Source organism: Brachypodium distachyon, chromosome 2 (assembly GCF_000005505.3).
Source record: "Brachypodium distachyon strain Bd21 chromosome 2, Brachypodium_distachyon_v3.0, whole genome shotgun sequence".
Lineage (NCBI taxonomy): Eukaryota > Viridiplantae > Streptophyta > Magnoliopsida > Poales > Poaceae > Brachypodium > Brachypodium distachyon.
This window is the reverse complement of record NC_016132.3, coordinates 43,151,886-43,174,436: the sequence shown is the minus strand read 5'-3', so window position 1 is coordinate 43,174,436 and position 22,551 is coordinate 43,151,886. Positions and strand designations below refer to the sequence as shown.

Genomic DNA, 22,551 nt, shown 5'->3' with positions numbered 1-22,551 from the left:
TTGCTCTGGAATATTCTCGGATCCCAACTGCCAACAACTTCCATGTCCCACCGTGCAAGGCTGAAAAGAAAAACCGAAAGAAAAGAATAGTCTTCTTCTCTGCGCCTTTGGTCGCACCAACAGAATTTTTTTTTGCAGTCATCTCTCACCTTCGGTTCATCTCGAATCGCGATCCCGAGTCCCGAACCCGAACCCAAAACCCCCCGCAGAGGCCGGAGGATCCCGCGCCGTGATGGGGGAGGCGGACGCGAGCACCGGCGGCGGCGGCGGCGGCGGAGATCCGCAGAGGCTGAAGCGGATCGCGGCGGGGGCGTACGACTACGAGAACGACGCGCGGTGGGCGGGCTACTGGTCCAACGTCCTCGTGCCGCCCCACCTCGCCTCCCGCCCTGACGTCGTCGACCACTTCAAGCGCAAGTTCTACCAGCGATACATCGTAAGTACCCCCGGACGCCGACCGCCTCAGGTCTTTTGGAATGGGTGGATATGTCTCGTGTTGCAGCTAGTTTGATCTGTTTTGACTTGGCTATTCGTGCTGGTACTGGGATGATGTTATGCGTGGCCAAAGGGTTGATGGCTTGAAAGTTGAATTTGATGCCCCAAGAGTCCAATTGGCTGTTAAGGTTAGTGTTGCGCCGCTAGCATCGTAATACCAAATTGGGTTTTATGGGGTGGCATGATATCGACACCGTCATGCTCAGTGTCACATTTTACACCATAGCGCAGTTGCCAAAGTTAATGTTCCACATTTTGTAAATTCGGTGTGCCTATACTTTTTGTATCACATTATTTTGTCTTCATGACGAATTAAGAATGTTTCATCCAATGGTAGAATGAAGCTCAAACATCACGTGTCAAACTGTGGTGGTGTAAAGGAAGATCTGTAACTTTCAGGCCAAATTAATATGTGGGAGACTAATATGTACCGAATGCAAAATAATAACCAATTTCAATTTCTTTTCTGGTTTACCCTTCATTTGTACACCAATGCTAGTTTGCTCCTGCTTTATTAAAAGGAATAGTTTATTAGTTACCTCACATTTATATTTTCTTTTGATAAAATAACTGAGAAGCAGTCTTTTTCCTTAATATACAAGAAGCACATGGTCTTCACTTTTAGGATGTACAGTGCTTCCACTGATTTCTTCCACAGCGTAAACCTCCTTATGGCCAATAGCCAACTCTAGTGTTGCGCACGTTGCTTAATTGTATATCTCTGTCCACTTCAGGTTGAATTATAATGTCGTAACGATATGAGTCGAAACACAAGAACTGTAACTGGTTAATTGTGTGTGTTGAGTGCTTTACCTTCCCTTCTCCATACTCTGTTCTTTTCACGTTTTCTCACTGCTACTGTCGTGGATATTAGTACGATGCATCAAAGCAGTATCAGATGCATCGCAGCCAGTCGGAAGGGAAGATGTACAATTGGTGTGTGGATGCTGTACAGCGAAGAGACCAATGAGATTTATCTAAGAAGTCCGCTAGAGGAGAGTCCAGGAGGGAGACTATTAGAATTAGGAAGGATTCAAATGATGTAGGCCTCACTCCTAGTATCTTGGCAGCTTCTTCTTGCGGGTGTACTGCTGCTACTCCTGCTTCGTCAATATCTGTCAGTGTTGCAATCCTGCTGCACCGCAGCTGCTCTTTCTTCTTGTTGCTCATCCTCCAATGCTTCTCTTGGTGTTTCAAGCATTGCTGCTATGTCTGCCAGAGATTCTAAAGTTTCTGCTCTGAGGTTGCCCTTCTTTCTTTCTCTACAATGATCTCGAATATGCTCATCTAGAATCCGTCAAAGATTGGTTGAAGGGGAGGCCTTGAACTGTTCCATGAAAGAGTCGTCACTGAAAGCTATGGTGATCGGCTCTAATACCAGCTGTTGTGAACCCTGATATACAATGGGATAACTGCCATGCTGAAGATAGCCAGACGGCATTGGCTGTGACGGATTGATTAGAAATAGCTACATAGGTTTAGTGAGAGAATAACTAGCAGATAATAGATTGATTCCTTCTTGCTTGATTCCCTAAAGGCTTACATGACTGACACATATATACTACCTCCTAACTTGACACCCAAGGATTTGTACTTTAACTAGGAAACCTTATAACATAAGTATCTGAAACAGTACCTTCATAATCTCCATGTAATGTTGTCCTAATTCTATCTTTAAGTCAACTTTCTTAATTCCTCCAGCCAGAATTGTCTCTCCTCTTGGCGAACTCCTCCACCGAGTCTCCTTGACTATTGCATGCAGATTGTCCAGAACAGCAACACCACCATTTGGGGGTTGCGCAATTAGGGTGGCGAAGATCTGACAGTTTGTTTTACTTTTACAAATGATTAATTGCTATTTTATCTTGCTATTCAACTTTCTTTTTTTTCCTTTCCGAAAGAATTTAGCACTGCCAATTTGTTTTGTTAAAGAAGGTCTGAATTACTCATCTTGGACAGTGAAAAGTGGTGTATCCTTGGTTAGGATCCCATTTTCTTCTTATTATTTTTTGCTCGGTTTTCTCCAATTGATCTGGTAATATGTTTCAGTTAATAGCATCGTTATTGCATCTAATCACTCAGTCTAATTATATTTTTTCTTATAACCTTACAAAATATTTGCTACTTGCAATTGGCCTTTTCAAGTCTAGAGTTATATCCAAGTAAAATAATCAGGGTATGGCACTGGTAAAAATTGTTAACTTCCCTTCTTTACATTTCAGGATCCTGATTTGGTGGTTGAGCCAATGTCTTCCACAGGTTCGACCCAGTCCAACAGATCAGCAGCAAGGTCTTCATCTACGCCATCCAGTGAGAATATCAGAGCTCGTGACTCAGGTATGGGAACTCTGGTGCTTAATGTTTCTCATCTGGAGGAAGTGTAAAGATTTTTGGCAGAAGGGCTCTGAGAATTACTTGTTACCACTTATGTCTTGTATATATTCTGTGTTCTCAGAAGTGTTGTTTCCCTGCTCTTTTAGAGCTTATCAGCTTTGTAGTGAGCCAGCGGTCAGCAAAAATTGGTTCTTTTTGTGAAAATTACTCTGGTGCTTAATAGACTACCCCCTCCGATCCTAAATTCTTGTCGTTGTTTTAGTCGACAAGAATTTAGGATTGGAGGGAGTACTTAGGAATGGCAATTTGAACTGAACAAAAAGTACTGTCATTATGTTCCCTCTCATGCCACATCAGTTTGAATCCTGAAGATTCCTGGTTGTTTTTATGTAGGATCTGCTGCAACCCAACCACCATCAACAGAAAGGACAGGAAGTTCTTTACGGTTCGATGGACGAACTATACATTTCTCTATCAATGCTTGGGTATGGGATAACTTGGCCTCTTTAGTATAGAAAAGCATATCCATAACCTACTCGGTGTGATAATAAGTTGTGTTCCATTATGGTCTAATGCTCTATTCACATTTTTCACTTCTTTCTCCGATTATAGTTTTTGTAATTAAGGCTCTGGTCTGTTCTTTTATATATCCTCAGAACATTTGTTCATCAGGACAACAATTGGCAGGCCATCTAGCCCCCCTCCCTATTTTCATCTTATTATCTCTTAATTTATGTTGTTACATGACATAGTCAAATATTGTATTGTGACCTGGGGTTTTGCAGGTATTAGTTGTCGCTGGTCTTGGAATACTTCCAATTCTACCGAAAGATATCGCAAGCAAAGCATATAGACTTTCATTGCTAGGAACAATATGCTCATCAGCATATTCTTTGTACTGCACTTACGGGGTAAGTTTCTGCTTCTGAATGATTGGATAAATCACATTTCTTCTTGCAGTTTTCTTTGTGTCAATGTTCCACTATTTCTCATCTCTCCCTTCTGCCTGCAGAAACCAAGAGCATGGAACATGCCTGCAATTCAGCCTTGGTTGCAATCTATAATTGTAGCCAAGGACTTCGTTCATTTGATGTTCTCTCTTATGATGTTCACATCTAATGTGCACTTTCGAAGTAAGCTATAGTTCTCTTGCTTCTTGTCTTGCTTCTAATCTATGTTCCATCCTTAGCAGTTCCATATTTTGTTTGTTCAGTTGCTCTACTGCCTGTGCTTTGCTGGGCAGTCGATCATGTTGCAAGATTCCTTAGGCGTAATTTTGCACGCTCCTCTTTCTACAGGTAAGAAAATTCAAGCTTTGTTCTTTGTTTTATTATTCTCATGTGCATGTTACTTAACTGTTTGATGTCAATGCCTGTGGTTACTGGTTTATTATTAATCTCTTGTTTAGAAGGTACTTAGAGGAGCCTTGTTTGTGGGTGGAGACGAACAACACTACAGTCAGCCTCCTTTGTTCAAATGCTGAAATTGCCCTGGGCTTCCTTATGATCGTATCACTTTTCTCGTATGTGCATGCACTTCTTGCTGACATATTTAGAGGATTTTTGTATCTGAACTTACATCAGATTTCATGTGTCCTTTCTCATACAGGTGGAAGCGTAACATAATTCAGACATTCATGTACTTCCATGTGAGTTATCCTGCTCTGAAGTCTGAACAAGCAGTTTTTCTCATCTTTCCATTTTGTTTTCTGCTTTCATTAGTTTGAGAATATGAGGCCAACTAAGGTTGAATTTTGCATGTTGTTGGCTTCATTAACATCCCATATGTCACTACGAAGCACTGGGATGTGTGACTTGGAAACTAGTTTTTCAAATGTTTCAGCTTTTTCCCCTGCTTAGCTTCCTTTTAACATTTCAAATTTGATATCTTCCAAACAATCATACACATGGATATTAATTGATTGGTTCTCTCGAACCAAACTTATTTGGTTCAACTAGTGCTTTCGCAACTCCATTACCTATATAACTTTTCTGTGCACATCTATTTTTTTTACAGCTGTTGAAGTTGATGTACCATGCTCCCGTAACATCAGGCTATCACCAGAGTGTGTGGGCAAGAATTGGCCGGGCTGTAAACCCGCACATTGATCGTTATGCGCCGTTCCTCAATACACCCATTTCAGCTGCCCAAAGATGGTGGCTGAGGTAGAAGACATGGATCGTGCCATTCCCATGTATCCCTTCTACTGAATATCTGCTACAGTGGGTTTCACCCTCCATTTTTAAGACCATACACGTCACTTACATATTGTTCTATTGTTTTCACATCCCCATTTCACTTCTCACAGAGCTAGTCAAGGGATGACCGATAACACAGGACAAATGTCTTTGCAAGCAGTAGGTCTTGAGCAAACTGTCCATTTCTTGACTGATAGTCTGATAGAGTTAAAATGATAGCAGCACATAATTCTTGAGGATACTTATACATAAACAATGAAAGACCGCTTCCTGATATTTTCCATTATGTATAAAATGGTCGCAATACAATCGTGTTGCTGGTTAGCAGAAGTTCTTTTGTTACGATGATGGTTGACGTTGTTTGGTGCTCTCTCTCGTTTTGCCCCATGCTGCCTGGCTGTCGCACTCTTTGGCGAAATATCTTGTACACTGTTGGGCTGTTTATTTGCAGTAAATAATGAAACAAGTTCGTTTCTGTGGAGTGGCATTTTTGGTCAACTAAATGGATAGATGGTTCTCAATTTGTTACACCTTCTGATGTCATGCTCGACTGTTGAACTGTGGTACTGGTTTGTGGAGCAGTTTATAGCGACCTCCATGAACGAAAATCTGACTGTTCTTTTTTCTTAGGGAAGACAGGAACAGAGATAACACTAACCATTAGAACGGTGAACTGTCATTAGACGTTTCAAAAATCAACGTTTCTGTGCAGTAAGGATCTTTTGGTCACCCAGTTGTTAATTAGGGGCGCTGTTTAGTGAGAGCCGCTGCGCCGGCGCCCGGCGGCGGCACCCCCCTGTGCCCCAGCAGGCGAATCGGACAGCTCGATTCCGACAGTCTCACTGTCCCGAACAGCTTCGTCTTTCCCATGCTGCCTCCTTCTCTTTAAAATTCTGAAGAAACACAACTCTAAACCTAGAAATGGAGAGCTTTTAACTCCAAATTAAGAGCTTTTAAATTCCAACTACGGAGAAGGAAGGTTTCAACACAAAAAGCATCATCTTCCAAGCAAAGTTTTGCCAACTTTCAACCAACGATTCCCTAACTCTCAACCTCATTCTGTCATTCATCACAAAATTCAACTTCAACTCAAGGAAGGCCAACTTTCAACTTGAATAGTATCACTTTCAGCTTTGATTCACAAACAAAAATATAGAAAACAAATCAGAATGCCAATTTTCAACTTCTCAATTGTACCGCTTTCTTGGGCACCAACGGTGCGGTCACCGGTGAGTGACGCGATGACGCATTAGGTGGACCGCATGGCTGCCAGATGGAGGATCATGGCATCACGAGCGACCTAGCATGTTGCACTCTTTGTAGAATCAAGGTATTCAAAATGACCTAACAGGTCGAGCCTGAATCTAGTTCGGCCTCGTCCGCCCGGCCCTCTTTCGCGGTGCTTCCCCTCTATCTCTCCTCGTCCTATTCCCGGAAGTTGGATCAAAGGGATGAACTTCTCCCATGAGGTGGGATGAGTGGCAGGCGAAGAATCATCTAGGGGCAGAGGCGACGGGGCTTTGAGGGCATACGATTTCTCTACATGAGGAATAGGAGAAACAAGAGATTGAGAGCAAGCTAAGAGGTTCTAGCGCTACCGTGTGACCAGTCACATATCCGACCAAAAGTGGCAAGAGATAACATCCGACCAAAACGTCACACCTATCTCGCCATCCCCATCCAATCACACCCTCCTCGCCGTCACCCCTCACGCGCCTCTGACGTCGCACCCTGCATAACTAATCGATGCCCATTGTCAACCTTGCCACTGCCCTATTGACCGTCGATAGCTAGCCCGTGCCCACGAGGCCAGGACCAACTTCGCTATCGCCCCAATGACCGGAGCCGCATAGGCAAGGAGCACCGTTGATGACTAGCCGGCGACGAGGACGAGGTTGTTTAACGCTAGGTTATGTAACCAAACAAGTTTTCAAGTTTCCATTTTCCAATTGTCACTTCATTGGGTTGCTTCGCAAGACCCAAACGCTTGTTCTCCGGAGCAACCTATAGTGACGAGAAATCGAAATTAGGAGCCATTCAATCCAGCCAACCAAACCTTCTTTTTTTCTCTCTCGAGTCTTGAGCAACCCAACGAATTGCCATGGCGAGGCTAGCTGGGCCATGCGAGCTATAGCCCACCCAGGACCCTATAAGTCTACGACTACCACCGTACCCTACCTGTAGCCGTCGCCGTGCCGTAACTCGGCGTCACCGCCGACGCGTCGATCCCGTCCCAACCTCACCAAACACCCCCGCCTCTCACTCGCGTCGCCGCCATCGCCGTCACCATTCTTCCTCGTCGGGACAATTTGTCCTGCTGTCTCCACCCCGTCCGCAGTCGCTCTTTGGCCATTCCGTTTTGAGGTATGAGGTTGTTTTCCTCCAGCGATTAGTTCGTTAAATTCCACTGGCCTTCTTCAATTTCGTGCGGCTGCTTGCGCCGTAGCGGCGGCGGCGGTCACCGGAGTAGAACTCGCACCAGTTCAGTGCTTCCCCTCGATTGGTTTTCGATTGGGGAACGTGGATTTTGGATGTTGGGCTGGATGAGTTGGATTTGGGGGGAGAAGATGAGGAGGGAGTTAGAGGATAATGATGTACACCCTTTTACCGTCTGTTACAGATCGTATCCTGTTGCAGGGGAGCAACAGTAAGGATCTCAGAGTAGCACCCAGTCTCCCTCTTCATTTTATTTCTGTTCCCTTCCAAAACCTAATTGAACTGCTAAGTGCTAACTTCCAATTCTTTCATGAGTAATTAGATGTTTGGTGATCTCAGCTCATGAGTAATCAGATGCCAAACCATGCATGCTAGAGGTTTGGGCTAAAACTCCGTGATTCTTTATTGTGAAACGAACATAGTATAATCTGGTCTTCTTGACTCCTTTTGTTGTATCAAATCAGGGGGCGCAACACAAGATGGTGCATCTAAGATTTACTGGGGCGTCTGTTAATGGTCAGAGCAAATCACGGGAGACTATAGGTGACGTAATACATGGAAAGGTGTGATTTGTGTGTTACAAGTTTATTTTGCTTTAGAATCTATATACATGATCAACTTATGTATATCTAGATTTCATTTCCATGCACAATGTTTTCTGTTTTTGTACGGTTATGGTGTAATTTATTTCTGTAGAACTTTACATGATATGCGGATCACTGTATACATCGTGGATTGTGGGAGTTGGGTGGAGGAGCAGTGAAAAGTGTTTTTAGTTCACTGGGAAGCATAATACTTGTGAGCAATTCTAGTGAGCATTGAAGCTGCACACATGTTAATCAATCTCAGAAAACTGTTTTGAGATGAGGTCTCAAAATTGGAGACGGACATAAAATCTGTTAATCAACTTCCAACAAATTTATTTCACATCTTACCACACCCCAAATTTTGAAAGGCATATTTTTCACGCTTTCAGAAATTGTGCATTGAGGTTTCAATTTTTTAAGATGAGCTTATAACATATTAGATCACCTTTCGGAAAAACATGACGAACTTCAAGAAAGTGGGTGGATGCACTTTTAACAAATTTCAAGATGAGTTTTATTTATTTATTAAACGAGCTGTTGAAACTTTGTTAATCGATGTATGACGAAATTACTTCACATATTTCCAACCCCAAATTTTGAAGAGCTTCTTTTCAGTGGTTGACAGCACAGGAATGGAAAGAACCATAACTATCAGCTATTCTGAACAAGCTTTCAAAAAATATGGATTGAGGCTTTCATTTTTAGATGAACTTCGAGAAAATAGGTTCAACTTTCACAAAATTGATGAATTTCAAGTATTTTTTGACGAGTTTCAAAAATTTTATGTACCGAGTTTCAAAAGTTTGCTAATCAAGTTTCAACAAATTTCATTCACATCTTTCGACACAACAAATTTAAAAGGCTTCTTGCTTTTGTCTGACACATAAATAAAAAGAACTGCAGCTATCAACTATTTTCTGAACAAGCTTTCGGAAAATGTGTAATGGGCTTACAGAAAAAATAAATCAGAAAACATAAGATGTTTCCACGGTAGCTGGTTGCAGTTTTTTGAATCTGTTAATGCTACATGGCTTTTTCTGCAATTTTAATCCATATGCACATTTTTTTTGTCATTGGTGACTGAATGCTGGTGACCATTATATAAACATTGCTTTTCTTTACAATAAGCTCTTGTTGTTTTTAAAAGAAAAGTTGTCCCCTCCTTGTAGGCAATCACTACAAAGTTATCTCTTCCAAAGATCCGAGCTATCATTAAGAAGCTAAATCCAAGGCAGAGGGACTTGGTCCGGGCTCGCGGATTTGGGACAATGCTGGATATTAAATGCTCTCAGTTGCCAAGGGATTTGGTAGTCCGCCTAGCAATCTGGTTTGATTGTGACAGTCGAACTGTAAATGTTCCTAATGTTGGCAGCTTCGAGATAAATCCTTTCACAGTCCACCAGATTCTTGGTATACCATTGGGTGGTAAGTTAATCGACAAGGTAGCGACAAATGAGGCCAGAGGGGCCATTGCTGAAGACACTGGAATACGCTCTAGTGGGCCTAGCATTTCACACTTGAGTACTATATTGTCTGATGACCTCACCGATGAAAAGTTCCTTAGAATCTTCATGCTACTTTTATTGTCAACCTTCCTGTGTCCAACCAGCCACCCCTGTGCAAGCCCAGACTACTACAATGGCATTGTTGACACTGATGATATCGCCAACCATGACTGGTGCAGCTTTGCATTGGACTGGTTGGTCGAGAAGATCAGACAATTTCAGATCTCACTGTCGAAGCCAACCGTGGAAGGTAAAGAGCAGTCTATCTCTCTTGGGGGATGCTTGCTGATTCCGCTGGTGAGTTATTATTGCTTATCTCTGTTTTCGCTCTCTTTCTGTTTCCCAGATTTCTTTTTGCGCATTCTTTAATATTGTTCAAAGTATTATCATTTTTAACAAAGGTGGATCTTTCTTGCTGATGTATGCTTTTTATAACTGGCATGGTGTAGGCGACGTTCTTTGACTATCTCGATCTAAAAGGAACAAAGGTTCGCAACTGCATCCCACGGTTACCAGCTTGGGATGATAATGCCATCAACGCATTTGACAACATAAATTTTGCACAACTAAAGGTCAGATAAAACTCTCTATATGTTTTTTTTTCCTTCTGTTTCCACGTTGCCCATAATCTTTTTGACGACATGCTTCTCAAAATTTATGCCCTTTTTTACTCACCTCGCTCCTTTTGGTTTTCCCGTTTTCAGTTCAAAGACATAAGCAAAACATGTTTCATGCAAAAGCCATCTTGTATTCCGTCATGTCAGAGTTTGCCAAATGGAGTGGCTCAGTTCATTGACACACTTGTCCAGTCTGATGATGATGTGAGTATTTGGAGTATCTACTTTTTTTTCTAACAATGAGTCTCTCTCCAATACTGAAGATCTTTTTATTTCTCCCATAAATTCTTCTTTATCGCCCACATTCTTTTTACATATCCTTTTTGTTTATATATTTTCTGCATCATCACATGTTTTTTGATGCTGGTTTACATGTCTCAGTTCAGGGCAAAGATGAAGGAGATGTGCACTGAATTTTACAAGACATCGTTGGATGCATGCTTCAATGCACTAGAGCCTGTCCTTGCAAAGCAAATGTGCACAATGGTTGAAACTGTTTGTAACCAGGTCAACAAAAGAGCCTCGTCATCTTCGACACCATCAGTCAATGAATTCACAAACCAGGAATGTAATTCACAAAGGTGCACAGTGCTGAATGATGTACCCACCAGACCCCTCCAAACAGTATTGGATACAGAGTTTCACAATCCTTTAATGGGTTCAGCACTGGGTATGGTAGAGAGCAGTGGTGGTGGTGATATCTGTCATGGCGACTTACTAGATGGAGACGTGGTAAATGGCCTGCTGCAATTACACCGCCAGGGAGGACCTGTCATTGGTATGGGTGATACATGTTTTGGTGCCCTCGTTGCTGACCAAGCTGTCTCTGCCATGTCAAGCGAACATCGACCACATAGCCCAGCTAACAAAGGAAATATGATCATCAATGCTTCTCAGAAGGCAGGGCAAGTCAAGAGTCTGGTTGGGGACACAACTTTAGAAGGGGCTGAGTTTGTTCAACATGGTCAGCAAAGTCAGCTGGCTGCCTATGCAAAGGAAGTGACAGAAAGGAGAAAGTGTACGTCATCATCGCCTAGAGGTGTGGATTCAGCCACAATGCAAGATTCTGGGATGGAGGATTTGTTGTCAGCTGGTACCAAAGCTGGACAACCAGAAAGCAGTCCAAATGTTAAACAGGTGAGCATGGCTGAGAAGTCAATGTCAGCTGACAGAAGGGACAACCATGGTGATCTTAACATGGGTATTACTGATGAGCACATTGCTCCAATTGCTACCACACAACGTTCCAGGATTTCCAAGAGGCACATTGACCTTGTTTGTGCTGACTCTGAATCTGGATCCCGCACCCCCCTGAAAATTCAGAAAAACAGAAGTTCAGTTTGCGGAGACAAATAGAAATGCCAGGATGATCATGATATTGCAAAACAAGTCCTAGACCTCTAGTATGCACCAAGGTTCTGCGTCGATATGGGCCATATGAAGAACCCCTCCAAACTCAGGAATCCCAGGCTCATGCCAATTGGCAGGAAGAAATACAAAGACAGTCTAGCGTAGGTGTTTTATATTAGTCGATATAGTTAGTGGGCTCAACTCCAATATAAGACAGGCTCTGAATTGTCTCCAGTATAAGAAAATTACCTCTCCATCTGGTTTGAATTCTCTGTTATTCAACGGGGGCAAGCCAAACTAAATGTGGAGCCACATGCCCAAGGTTTTTCTTTCATGATGGAAATACAAAGCAGAGAAGATATAGCGCGTACATAAAGCAATAACCACTTCACCAGGTAGTTGCTATTTCAGCTGTGGCCAAACGCTCATTGCTCCCAACTGATGCATGTTCGCGAGGGTTGTAACATCAATAAAGCACATCTGTTTTCCTTTAATCTCATGTGCATTGTTATTGCTAGAGTTTCTTTTCGGTAAGACGGTAAGGTGTATTCTAGAGTTATGACCGCGCTTTGCCTCGGGGAAATATTATCGATATGTTTTGAATCGTAAGTAGACTTGTTATTTGATCATCAGATCATGATAGTACATATGTCATGGTTACGAATACATTTCACCTGAGCCCTTCCAATCCGGTTCACAAGCCCTCCCCGGCGACAGCCGAGGCAACCCGGCAGCAGGCCAACGTCGGGCTCGGGTGGTGGCAGTGACGCCGTGTGGGGGCAAGCGGGGCGCAGCAGGCGGCAGAGACGATGAGGCGCTTGCAGGGGCAGGACGTCGACAGGGAATCTGGAGCTGGTGCGGCGAGTGCTGTCGACGGCTGGCAGGGGCATTTTTGCTGGTTGTCTCGCAAAACTGGAGCTCCGCCCGCGACTCGATCGTCCAGTTCGGCCAGCGCGCGAAGGACCGTCTCTCACAGCTGCTGGTCCTTGTCCTGAATTCCTGACTTGGAAAACATACAAGCAGCGCTGAGGTCCACGTCGACAGAATTAAGCAGTGAAACGTAATTTGGACCAGAAGTGTTCCAGCCTAATGGATCGCCGATGTGATTTCCTCTATTTAAACTACACTGGCTTAAGAACGAAAGTACGGCCCCAGTTTCTAAATATAAGATATTATACCTTTGCCCGACTAAGTTTATAGAAAAAATTTACTAATATCTCAATATTAGATAAGTCTACCGTGAAAATATGTATCATGACGAGTTTAGATAAAATTAATTTAGAGTTATAGATGTTCATAGATTAACTTGGTCAAATTTTTTTTTTGAAAGGTCCAGCAAAAGCTGGCTTTATGATGTATTAGCAGGTAGAGATAATTACAGGGTTTGTCCTAAGGCAAGAAGGAGAAAAACAGCGAAGTGAAAAAGGTGGAGAAACGAAAAAGGAAGGAAAAATCATGGGGGCTCCCAGAGGAGCTTCCTGGGCGCCTTGGGCCCGCAAAAGCCCATTCCCGAGCTTCATCCTTGATGAAGATGGCGATCTGGCGCATGTCGATGACCTTGTCATGGAAAATTCTCGAGTTTCGTTCTCGCCAGATGGAGTGACACTCCATGAAGAGGTGGAAGGAGGTTTCCAGGTTGCGGCGACAAAGCGGACAAAAGTAGCAGTTTGGCCAACCCCGCCGCTGAAGCCGATCGTCGCACCAAAGGCGGTCCTGAAACATGAGCCAAGTGAAGAACTTGTGTTTCGGAGGCGCCCACACGCACCAAACGGCCTGGGGAAGAGACGAGAGCGTGGATCCAATAAAGTGTAGCCTGTAGGCAGAGCTAGATGAGTACGAGCTGTCTATGGTAAGGATCCAACGAATGGAAGAATCTCGGGCTGGAGATGAATCGCGTGAAGTTCCCGCCATGCAGGGATGAACTCAAGAAGGACACCAGGAGACAGATCGTGGCGCAAGTCGCAAACCCAACGATGATCAGTGATATCTTGGGCGACCGAAATATTCTTGCGGCGGGAGATGGCATGCAGACGTGGGAAGGCAAACCGAAGCGGTCGCCCACCAAGCCAGTTGGAGTGCCAGAAGCTGGCGGTGGCGCCGTTACCAACGGTGATGCGAGTAGCGGCAGCAAACAGGTCGCGGTCCGCGTCGTCACAAGGGGTGGCCTGCCGACCCACGGCCGGTCCGGCGTGCACCACTCGAGCCAGATCCAGCGAAGACGGAGAGCCCGACCAAAAGCATCGAGGTTGACAATGCCCAGCCCGCCGTGTTCAAGAGGAGAGCAGACCAGAGACCAACTAACCTTGCATTTTCCGCCCGCGATCTGGTCCTCGTCGATGCCCCAAAGGAAGCGGCGACGGATTTTGTTGAGCGTGGTGATGAAGTTCCTGGGAAGCTTTAGCGCGGTCATGGCAAACACCAGGAGGGCGCTAAGCACAGAGTTGGTGAGCGTGCGTTGTCCACCCGTGCTGATCCATCTACCCCGCCACCCAGCCAAACGGGCACGAGCACGGTCTAGGATGTGCTACAAGTGAGCGCTCTTAATCTGTCCGAGAGAGAGGGGAAGGCCCAGGTAGCGAAGAGGGAAGTCAACCCAGCTTCCCTGAAAAGGGAGGGGAACGTCGTCGAGGTCGGTGTCGTTGCAACGAATCGTGGCCACCTCACACTTTCCGGGGTTGATGCGCAGACCCGTGGCAAGTCCAAAATCACGGAGCAAATTCAGCAGGAAGAGCATGTCGGCACGCACCGGATTCAAGAAAATGATGACATTGTCGGCATAGAGGCTGCCGCGTGGAGTAGCTTCCCGCAGGGGTAGTGGGGAAAGGCCGCCGAGCTCAGTGCTGTGGAGAAGGAGGCGCTGCAGCGGATCTATGGCGAGGATGAAAAGGAGCAGTGATAGCGGGTCTCCCTGAAGCAGGCCACGACAGTGGGGGATTGAGTTGCCAACGGTGCCATTAAGAAGAACGGAGGAAGACGCAGTGGAGAGGAGCAGCGCAATCTAGTCACGCCATCGAGCCGGGAACCCTGGACGTTGGAGGAGCTCTAGGAGATATTCCCACGACACAAAATCAAAGGCTTTGGCAAAATCTAACTTCATCAGCAAGGCGGGCTTTTTCTGACGATGGAGGGCGCGCGCCGCGTTCCTAACGAACAGGAAGTTGTCGTGTATGCAGCGGGACTTGAGAAAGGCGCTCTGCGAAGGGGAGATGAGCCCCCCCATGAGAGGGGACAGGCGGCGGGCGAGGACCTTGGAGAAGAGCTTGGCGAACGAGTGTATAAGGCTAATCGGCCGCAGGTCGTGGATGATGTTGATTTGGGATTTCTTGGGCAGCAAGAAAATGAAGGCGGAGTTGAGCGCGGAGAAGTTTCCGCTGGCGAGACGATGAAGGTGGTTGAAGGCAGCGAGAATGTCGAGCCTAATAATCAGCCAGCAGGAGCGATAGAAGACGCCGGTGAAACCGTCTGGTCCAGGCGCTTTTTCGGCAGGCGAGTCCTGAATGGCATCCCAAATATCATCCAAGGAGAAAGGGAGGTCGAGGCCGGCCGGCGGGAGAACCGGTAGGTTCAGCTCCGGCCAGGCAAGCACATGGGAGCACGGAGAGGATGAACCGAGAACAACAGTAAAATGTTGGAGGAGAGCCTGTGCCTTGTCATCGTGCGCCACATGCACGCCTGAGTCAGTGACGATCTGGTGGAGAATTTTTTTTTCGACGCCTAGAGTTTGCCTTGACGTGGAAGAACCTAGTGTTAGCATCGCCCTCTTTGAGCCAGACCTGGCGGGAGGACTGCCGACGACGGGAGCGCTCGATCGCGGCGAGTCTGAGGATCCTAGCTTTGAGGGCGTGACGAAGCTGAAATTCAAAGGTAGAGAGGAGCCGACCTTCCTGGGCGATGTCGAGTCGCAGCACAATTTCCAGAGCAAGGTGAAGCTGAAAACGGGAGTCGCTAAAAATTCCTTTGCTCCAGCGGCGGAGGCCACGAGTGGCGCGGCCGAACTTGACGTGAAGAAGACGGAGAGGGTTGACAGAGAGCAACTCCTGGTTCCAGGCCCCAACCACAGTATCGAAAAAACCCGGGTATCTAGGCCAAACATTCTCAAAACGAAAACGAGCTTTGCGCGGCGGCAAGCGGAATCCGGCCAGGAGAAGAGAGCAGTGGTTGGAGTGCGACATTGACAAAGCATGAACGGCACATGGAAAAAAAGCGTGTCCCAAGCGGAGTTGCAGAAGAAACGATCAAGCTTGACGAGCGTAGGCTGTTGCTGTTCATTGGACCAGGAGAAATTGCGATTCGCGCACCTTAATTCGAAGAGCTCGGCCTGATCGATGGCAGCACGAAATTGGCCCATGAGGCGATGACAGAGGTTGAGATTGCTCTTATCACTGGCTTCGTAGATGAGGTTGAAGTCGCCTGTAATGAGCTAGGGTTCGCCAAGGAGAGGAGAGATGGAGGCCATCTCTTGAAGGAAAGCAGGCTTGCGAGCATCTTCCGCGGGGCCATAGACGTTGGTGAGGAGAAACGCAAGACCAGAATTGACGATGGTGACGACGACAGTAATAGAGAAGGAGAGAATCCGGGGGTTGGAGATGGCAACCATGTCGGAGTTCCAGAAAACAGAGCTACACCCCCTATCGTGTCGTCGGCCGGTAGGCACATAAAGGATTGACGGGGGGGGGGGGGGGGCACCGGCAATCTCGCAGGCCAGCGCGGTGTCGAGCACGGACAGCTTAGTTTCCTGGACACAGAGAATGCCGGCCTTGGCAGCAGAGGCCAGCTCGCAGACGGCAACGCGACGAGCAGGATTATTTAGACCACGTACGTTCCAGCAGACAATCGGGCAGAAGGCTTCAATCATTTAAAACACAATAATAATTGTAAGAAGCGTTGATGAACAACATAGTCGCAAGTACACCTGCCGATCATACATGGGGCAGAGACGATCAACAACCAATAGCCGCAAACAGATCGTCGTCCGAGAACTAAATTGCGAGCCCTGACAAAACTACCACAAACACAGAACCGGAATAGGGCCGGCCGCCGCTTAACTGAACTGAAAAAACGTAACATGGGGAACTAAGTCGCCTGCGAGGCGGCACTGGTGGTGGAGGCCTGACCAGCAGCGCGGTGGAGCGCGTCGCGGTCGATCCTGGTAAGAACGGCGAGGCCATCCACATCGACAGTGGAGAGGGGCTCCTTGAAGCGCTGGAGCAGAGCAGCGGCGGCGGTGTCGGGGCGCGGGTCGTCGGCGTCAATCACGGCGAGCTCCTTGGCGAGGCGGATCGTGGCGCGCTGGGCCACCGGTGTGGAGGAAGGTTTCCCCGCCTGATGAGCGCTGTGGCGCGGGGTAGCCGCGGACAACTCCTTGGCTGGCTGTGGGCGCGGCGGTGGCGAAGCACCAAGCAGGGAGGAGGGAGGCACGGCGAAGAGGGCGCGGATCACCCCGTCGGTGGCCGCAACATCGTCAGGGGCGGCGAGGTCGGGGACGATCATGTCGGTGGAGGCGTGGATGGGCGCGTCGTTGGTTGCAGGAGCGCGTCCGCCACCGGCAGGAGATGGGAGCCTGAGAGGGGAGGGGCTAAAAGTCCCAGCAGAACCCAGGCCGGGCTTCTCCGACACCGGCGCCACGTCCGAGCTCGTCGGGAAGGAGAGCGGAGAGGCCACCACCTTGGTGCAGTAAGTGTCGAACTCGGCGGCCATCGGATCCATGCCGCGCAAGGGCCAGCACAGGTCCTCGAACTGCTCTGATGCCATCAGCTCCGCCAACAGGTCCTCGCTGGAGGCGGACGAGGAGCCAGTCGGTGAAGCGGGGGCAACCGGCATTGGCGTGACCTCCACGGGCGCCGGCGGCGGAGGCGGGGGCGTGATCACCGCAGGAGCAAACATGCGCGGGGGGAGGGGGCCGGTCGCGGGCAGAGGTGGTGGGGGCGGCAGTGACAACAGAGGCGCCTGGACAGAAGCCGTCGGCGGCGGGGGGGGGGGGTTGACGATGGTTGATCGGAGTGCGGCTCCGGTGATGCGAGCCTTGGAGGCCGCGAGGGGCGGGAGCAGCGGCCGGGGCGCCATGGCCGCGTTGCAGCACCGAGTCGCGCCATGACCGGCGCTCGCGGTCGGCGTCGTCGCCGTCATCATCGCGGCGTGCAGCGGAGGGACCGCTGCGGCAGGTGTCGAGGAGGCGTCAGCGAACGCTCGCACGGGACTCCTCCCCGTCCGGCGTGTTGTCGTACCACAAGTACGGCTGGAGCGCAGGGTACGGAGGCGATTCCACTGAGCTTGAGGAGGGGCGGCCCTCGACGTCCGTCCAATCCTCGACCAAATCAATGTGGATCAGGGCATTGAAGTGAGTACCTTCAGGAGGAGGGGCGATCTGGCGACGTGGCGGGGAGTAGCCGTCCATCTCCTCGACGCGTTTGGCGCCCTCGGGGAAGACGGTGAAGGTTTGCTGGCTGGGGATACGATCCAAGCTCCAGCACCACACCCAGCAGCTGAAGAGCCTGGTGTTGTCGCGGGCGTGGGTGCGACTGTCGAGGCGGTCGACGATGATGTCCTTGCCGAGGACGGATAGAGGAAGTTAGAACATCTTATATTTCCAAATAGAGGAAGTAGAAAATGAACTCATAAATGACAACTGTTCTGCATTCTTTTTGTTAATATGGATCCCTTTGTTACAAGAGCAGCTAAACCTTATTTGGCCACGGCAGGGACATCTACTAATGGTCATTATGGAGAAATCTTTTGCAAGAGAGATAGGTCAGTTGTGTTTATATATGAAAAATCGATTTTCTATGTTTATACTCCACTATTTTCCCACTTCAAACAGTGGCGGATCCAAGTTTTCAAAATTGGATGAAAAAAACAGTGTATTTCAACATTGGGTGGGGCAATACACTACAATTCTATTATTTTTCCTATTTTTTTTACATTTTTTACTTATGATAAAATGATTTCCAAATTTAGTGGGTGGGGCAAACCCCACCCAATGAGCCGCTGACTTCAAATATAATATCTGTTCAAAAATATATATACTCCCTCCGTCCCGAAATAAGTGACGTGGATGACGTGGATATGTATCAGAATCTAAACAAATCCACGTCACTTATTTCGGTACGGAGGGAATATATGAAAAAGCGTGACTAAATTTTTTTACCACGATGAAAAGAAAAAAACATTGCACTTATTTTCTATTTAACGTACATTTACTATCACAATGAAAGAGTAGTATAGTCCAATCTAAAATTTTTGCCTTCAAAGTTCATTCGAAAAAAAAGTTAACAGCGTGGCTCCACTACTCGTCGCACTGGCTTGTCGGTGCCATCATTGTGGACGAAAATGAAGTATACCTTGCTGTTGTCAGTGCCATCATTGTCCACGAAAATGAAGCATACCATGTTTGAATTATCGATATAGATGCTCAGTGCCATGGTTGGTTCTCATCCGCAGCATGTCACAAATAGTCCCTCCGATTCATAGCAAGTGTCTTGGATTTAATATAAAATTGTACTAAATCCAAAACACTTACTTCATATTATAGTAGATCGGAAGGATCTTGAATTTAGTATAAAATTGTACTAAATTTAAAACACTTACTCCATATTATAGTAGATCGGAAGGATTATAATAGAAGCATTCTTTAACAAAATGATCACCCTAAGGTCTGTTTGGTATTAGAGTTTTTGAGTTTTTTTAGAGTATTATCCACTTTGGAGGGGATTATCACTAGTTTCCCCAACAAAGCACTCCATTTTTTACCAAATTAAAACACTTTTCAAACTAGCGATTTTTAGAAAAACACTAGACCTAAGTGCCAGTGGGAACAAATGCCCACAAATGATCAGTGGGTTGTTGTCGCGTGTCTCCAAATCGGTCAGTGAACCCACTGATCGATGTTCATCGTCGTTGCCCTGCCGCGCCCGCATTACCAAAGGCCATTTTATATCTTATACAAGTAGAGCCTATAATTAGAGATAGCAACGAGGGGGAAGAATGCCCCGGCCTCGTCACCAAAGTCCAAAACGAGACCCCAAAAAGGGTGAGACATGGTCAGATCTGGCGGTGGCGCCTCCTCACGCCACGCAACATGCAGAGCCATCGCCTCGCCCCCGAAGACCGCGTCCAAGAAGGGAGCAGAAGCGCACGCGCCCACGCGCCCATCCAGGGCCAGGGCCAGGCGGTTGCTCCTGCGGCGGCGACCCGCCGCGCTCAGCGCTCGACATCCATGTCCCTCCCCCCCGAGAGCGGCACGCCCCCGCCCCCGCCCTCGGGCGCCGGCGGGGGGCGGTCGCGGCTCCGGGACGAGCAGCTCCGGCAGCTCCGCGAGCTCTTCCTCCGCTTCGACCTCGACGGCGACGGCAGCCTCACCAAGCTCGAGCTCGTCGCGCTCCTCCGCTCGCTCGGCCTCCGCCCCGCGGCGGGGGACGAGATCCACGCCCTCGTCGCCACCATGGACGCCGACGGCAACGGCACCGTCGAGTTCGACGAGCTCACGTCCTCCCTCGCCCAGCTGCTCCTCGGGCCGTGCCGCCCCTCCGTCGCCGTCGACCACGAGCAGCTCGCCGAGGCCTTCCGCGCCTTCGACCGCGACGGCAACGGATACATCTCCGCCGCCGAGCTCGCGCGCTCCATGGCGCAGATGGGCCACCCGATCTGCTACGCCGAGCTCACCGACATGATGCGCGAGGCCGACACCGACGGCGACGGATCCATCAGCTTCGAGGAGTTCACCGCCATAATGGCCAAGTCCGCCGTCGACTTCCTCGGCCTCGCCGCCTTGTGATTATTCCTCCCCCTAAATCCCCTCCGCCGGTTAGAGCCTCGTCGAATTTTTCGGTTTTACCCTTCGTTCGGCTCGTCTAATACATACATGAATCGAATTGGTTGCATCATACGATGTGTTAGTGTAAATATGGTCGATCTAATCAATGTTGTAGTAGTGCACGTTTGATTTCGAATTTTTATACGGAGTAGTACATCCAGAAAACAAGAGGATGGGACTTTCTGGCAAAATAGACAAACAGATGTATTGCTCATTGTTCAACCAACTTAAATATAAATGGGCTGTTCAAAAATATACGAAAGCAGGTACGTAGGAAAAATATGGCTTTGCGTCACATGAAAGAATGAACGCCGAGACGATATATAATATATCAAATAAAATGACTCAGAAAATAAATCCTTACCAAAACATTTGTGGGAATATATGGAAACAATTAAACATCTTAAACTGGTTCCAAGCAACTGCTATCTAGGAGTAGGATGCATGAAGTCGACACTGCATCTTTGACAGGAGACAGATTTGTACTAGCAGACTGCAATGAGAGAATTGTGCAAATGCTACCATGCATTTTGTCTGCACCAGGAGTGAGAGCCTTGTGGGAGTCTTGCGCTGGCTGTTTTGCACCACCCACTCACCCCGCAACCTCTTGCTGCTCGACAATGCCATCCTCCTCGAGCTGACGCAGGGCGCATGTTGGCACGTATGCAGGCTCATGGCGAAGCTCACTCGGCATGTCGTATACATGCGCATTAAGCGCCAGGACAAACCACCTTGCCAAAAATCAAGGTTGCCTTTGCCATCCTCGAGCGGGGTTAGCACACTGGCATGACCGTGAAAGGCGCATGAGGAGCCCCTTCGTGGCGAGGTAACTACCTACAACCATATGGCGCCATGGCCGAGGGCCTATTCATGCAGTCATGCCCCATCTACCGATGGCAGCAAGGCAACGCCCACTCAAACACCGCTGCCAACTATGACGGCGTGACGCATTCATATATTGCTCCATACATGTGGCTTTAGGGTGGCTCATTATATGGAGAATGTGCTCGTGTGGTCATGGTGGTAAACGGGGAAGTGTTGACATGTTCCAAGTGTGGCTAAAGGTTGATAGAAAATTGTAAAATTATCAATCCCATGGGAACTATTGCTTGCGATTATTGATCCACTGGATTTTTCCTAATCTTAGCGCACCGCACGGATTGAGATCAGGTGTCATGGGACGCCGACACGTGGAGCCGGACCCCACACCTCGCGATTCCCATGACACCTGCCATACCGCATCGGAGCTGCTTTCGCGACACATTTAACGCCAGGCATGACACTTTTGTCCACCCTTGACGTCACGGATGACGCTTCTGTGACGCACTTGACATCAGGCAGGACGCGTTTTCCACATAGATTTTCCCAATATAAAAACAACAGTATGTGGGCATCGCTTCTTTAGGGTTTTGGACTACATCAGCCATTGTAGCCGCCGCCGCCGCCATGGCTGCCAGCCGCTCTCCAACACATCCGCCGCCGGCGAAATCGCCAACAACATATAACCCCACCTACATAAACTGCATCAGCCGGGACATCCTTCGTGAGATCTTCCTTCGCCTCCCGTCCCTCGGGACACTCGTCCGGGCGGCCTGCACCTGCCGCGCCTGGCGTGACGCGGTGGTCTCCTCCCCTAAATTCCGCTGCCAATTCCGCAACCTCCACCCTGCGCCCCTCCTCGGCCTCTTCATCGAGGTCCCAAATCCACCCCGATCTCGTATCCTGCCTGCCACCCCCATTTTCTTCCCAGCAGTTTTTCGTGACCGCGACTTGGTTACCGTCGTCCGCGGCGGCGACTTCCAACTCACCTCCATCCAAGAGCGCTCTGAGGTATCCTTGCCCGGGACCATCATGATCGATTCCCGCCATGGCTACGTCCTCCTCATTCATTGTGTTGACAGATTACTCACCGTGTTCAACCCCCTGCTGCGGTGGAGCAAAACTTTTGGTCTCTATGAGGAAACTATCCGCCATGTCCAGCTTGCCAACCCTCAATTGGTCTGCTCCGATGAGGACCCCATGTCGTTCCGTGTGGTTTTTCTTGGCCATGACAACTCTAGGGTGCGGGCTACAGTGTTCTCCTCCAAGACCTTGGAGTGGTCCATTCTTCCATGGGTGGAGGTCCCAACAATGCCACCAAATGGATCTCAAGATCGGTGGATTGAGATTGAAGGTTGCACGCAAGCAAATAGATTTCTATACTGGGTTTACACGCACAAT

At 48.1% G+C, this 22,551-nt stretch overlaps 4 protein-coding genes across 8 annotated transcripts; 3 read left to right on the top strand and 1 right to left on the bottom strand.

Annotated features, from left to right (window-relative positions):
- Positions 1–66: 66 nt before the first annotated feature.
- On the top strand, positions 67–5,375 carry LOC100841225. Of its 2 annotated transcripts, none has more exons than XM_010233695.3 (9): positions 67–436; positions 2,718–2,832; positions 3,223–3,314; positions 3,615–3,740; positions 3,842–3,962; positions 4,043–4,127; positions 4,241–4,351; positions 4,438–4,477; positions 4,846–5,375. In XM_010233695.3, the coding sequence occupies exons 1-9, from the start codon at positions 233–235 to the stop codon at positions 4,996–4,998; spliced, it is 1,047 nt and encodes a 348-aa protein (XP_010231997.1). In that variant the 5' UTR covers positions 67–232; the 3' UTR covers positions 4,999–5,375. The 2 variants fall into 2 exon arrangements, with proteins under 2 accessions (XP_010231997.1, XP_003569317.1); XM_003569269.4 differs by having other exon boundaries at positions 69–436; positions 4,238–4,351.
- Positions 5,376–7,005: 1,630 nt separating this feature from the next.
- On the top strand, positions 7,006–12,039 carry LOC100833484. 4 transcript variants are annotated; one of them, XM_010233694.3, is made up of 7 exons: positions 7,006–7,391; positions 7,786–7,840; positions 7,928–8,026; positions 9,220–9,852; positions 10,005–10,127; positions 10,260–10,376; positions 10,554–12,039. In XM_010233694.3, the coding sequence occupies exons 2-7, from the start codon at positions 7,832–7,834 to the stop codon at positions 11,526–11,528; spliced, it is 1,956 nt and encodes a 651-aa protein (XP_010231996.1). In that variant the 5' UTR covers positions 7,006–7,391; positions 7,786–7,831; the 3' UTR covers positions 11,529–12,039. The 4 variants fall into 4 exon arrangements, with proteins under 4 accessions (XP_010231996.1, XP_024315402.1, XP_014755250.1 ...); XM_014899764.2 differs by lacking the exon at positions 7,006–7,391 and adding an exon at positions 7,404–7,674; XM_014899765.2 differs by lacking the exon at positions 7,006–7,391 and adding an exon at positions 7,404–7,688.
- A 4,556-nt stretch (positions 12,040–16,595) lies between these two features.
- LOC104583294 (proline-rich receptor-like protein kinase PERK2) lies at positions 16,596–17,585 on the bottom strand. Its single transcript, XM_010235146.1, has one exon. The coding sequence runs from the start codon at positions 17,583–17,585 to the stop codon at positions 16,596–16,598; it is 990 nt and encodes a 329-aa protein (XP_010233448.1).
- Positions 17,586–19,462: 1,877 nt separating this feature from the next.
- Positions 19,463–20,578, top strand: LOC100833169 (probable calcium-binding protein CML12). Its single transcript, XM_003566807.4, has one exon. It carries the CDS (start codon positions 19,597–19,599, stop codon positions 20,290–20,292), a length of 696 nt encoding a protein of 231 aa, XP_003566855.1. The 5' UTR covers positions 19,463–19,596; the 3' UTR covers positions 20,293–20,578.
- Positions 20,579–22,551: the final 1,973 nt, after the last annotated feature.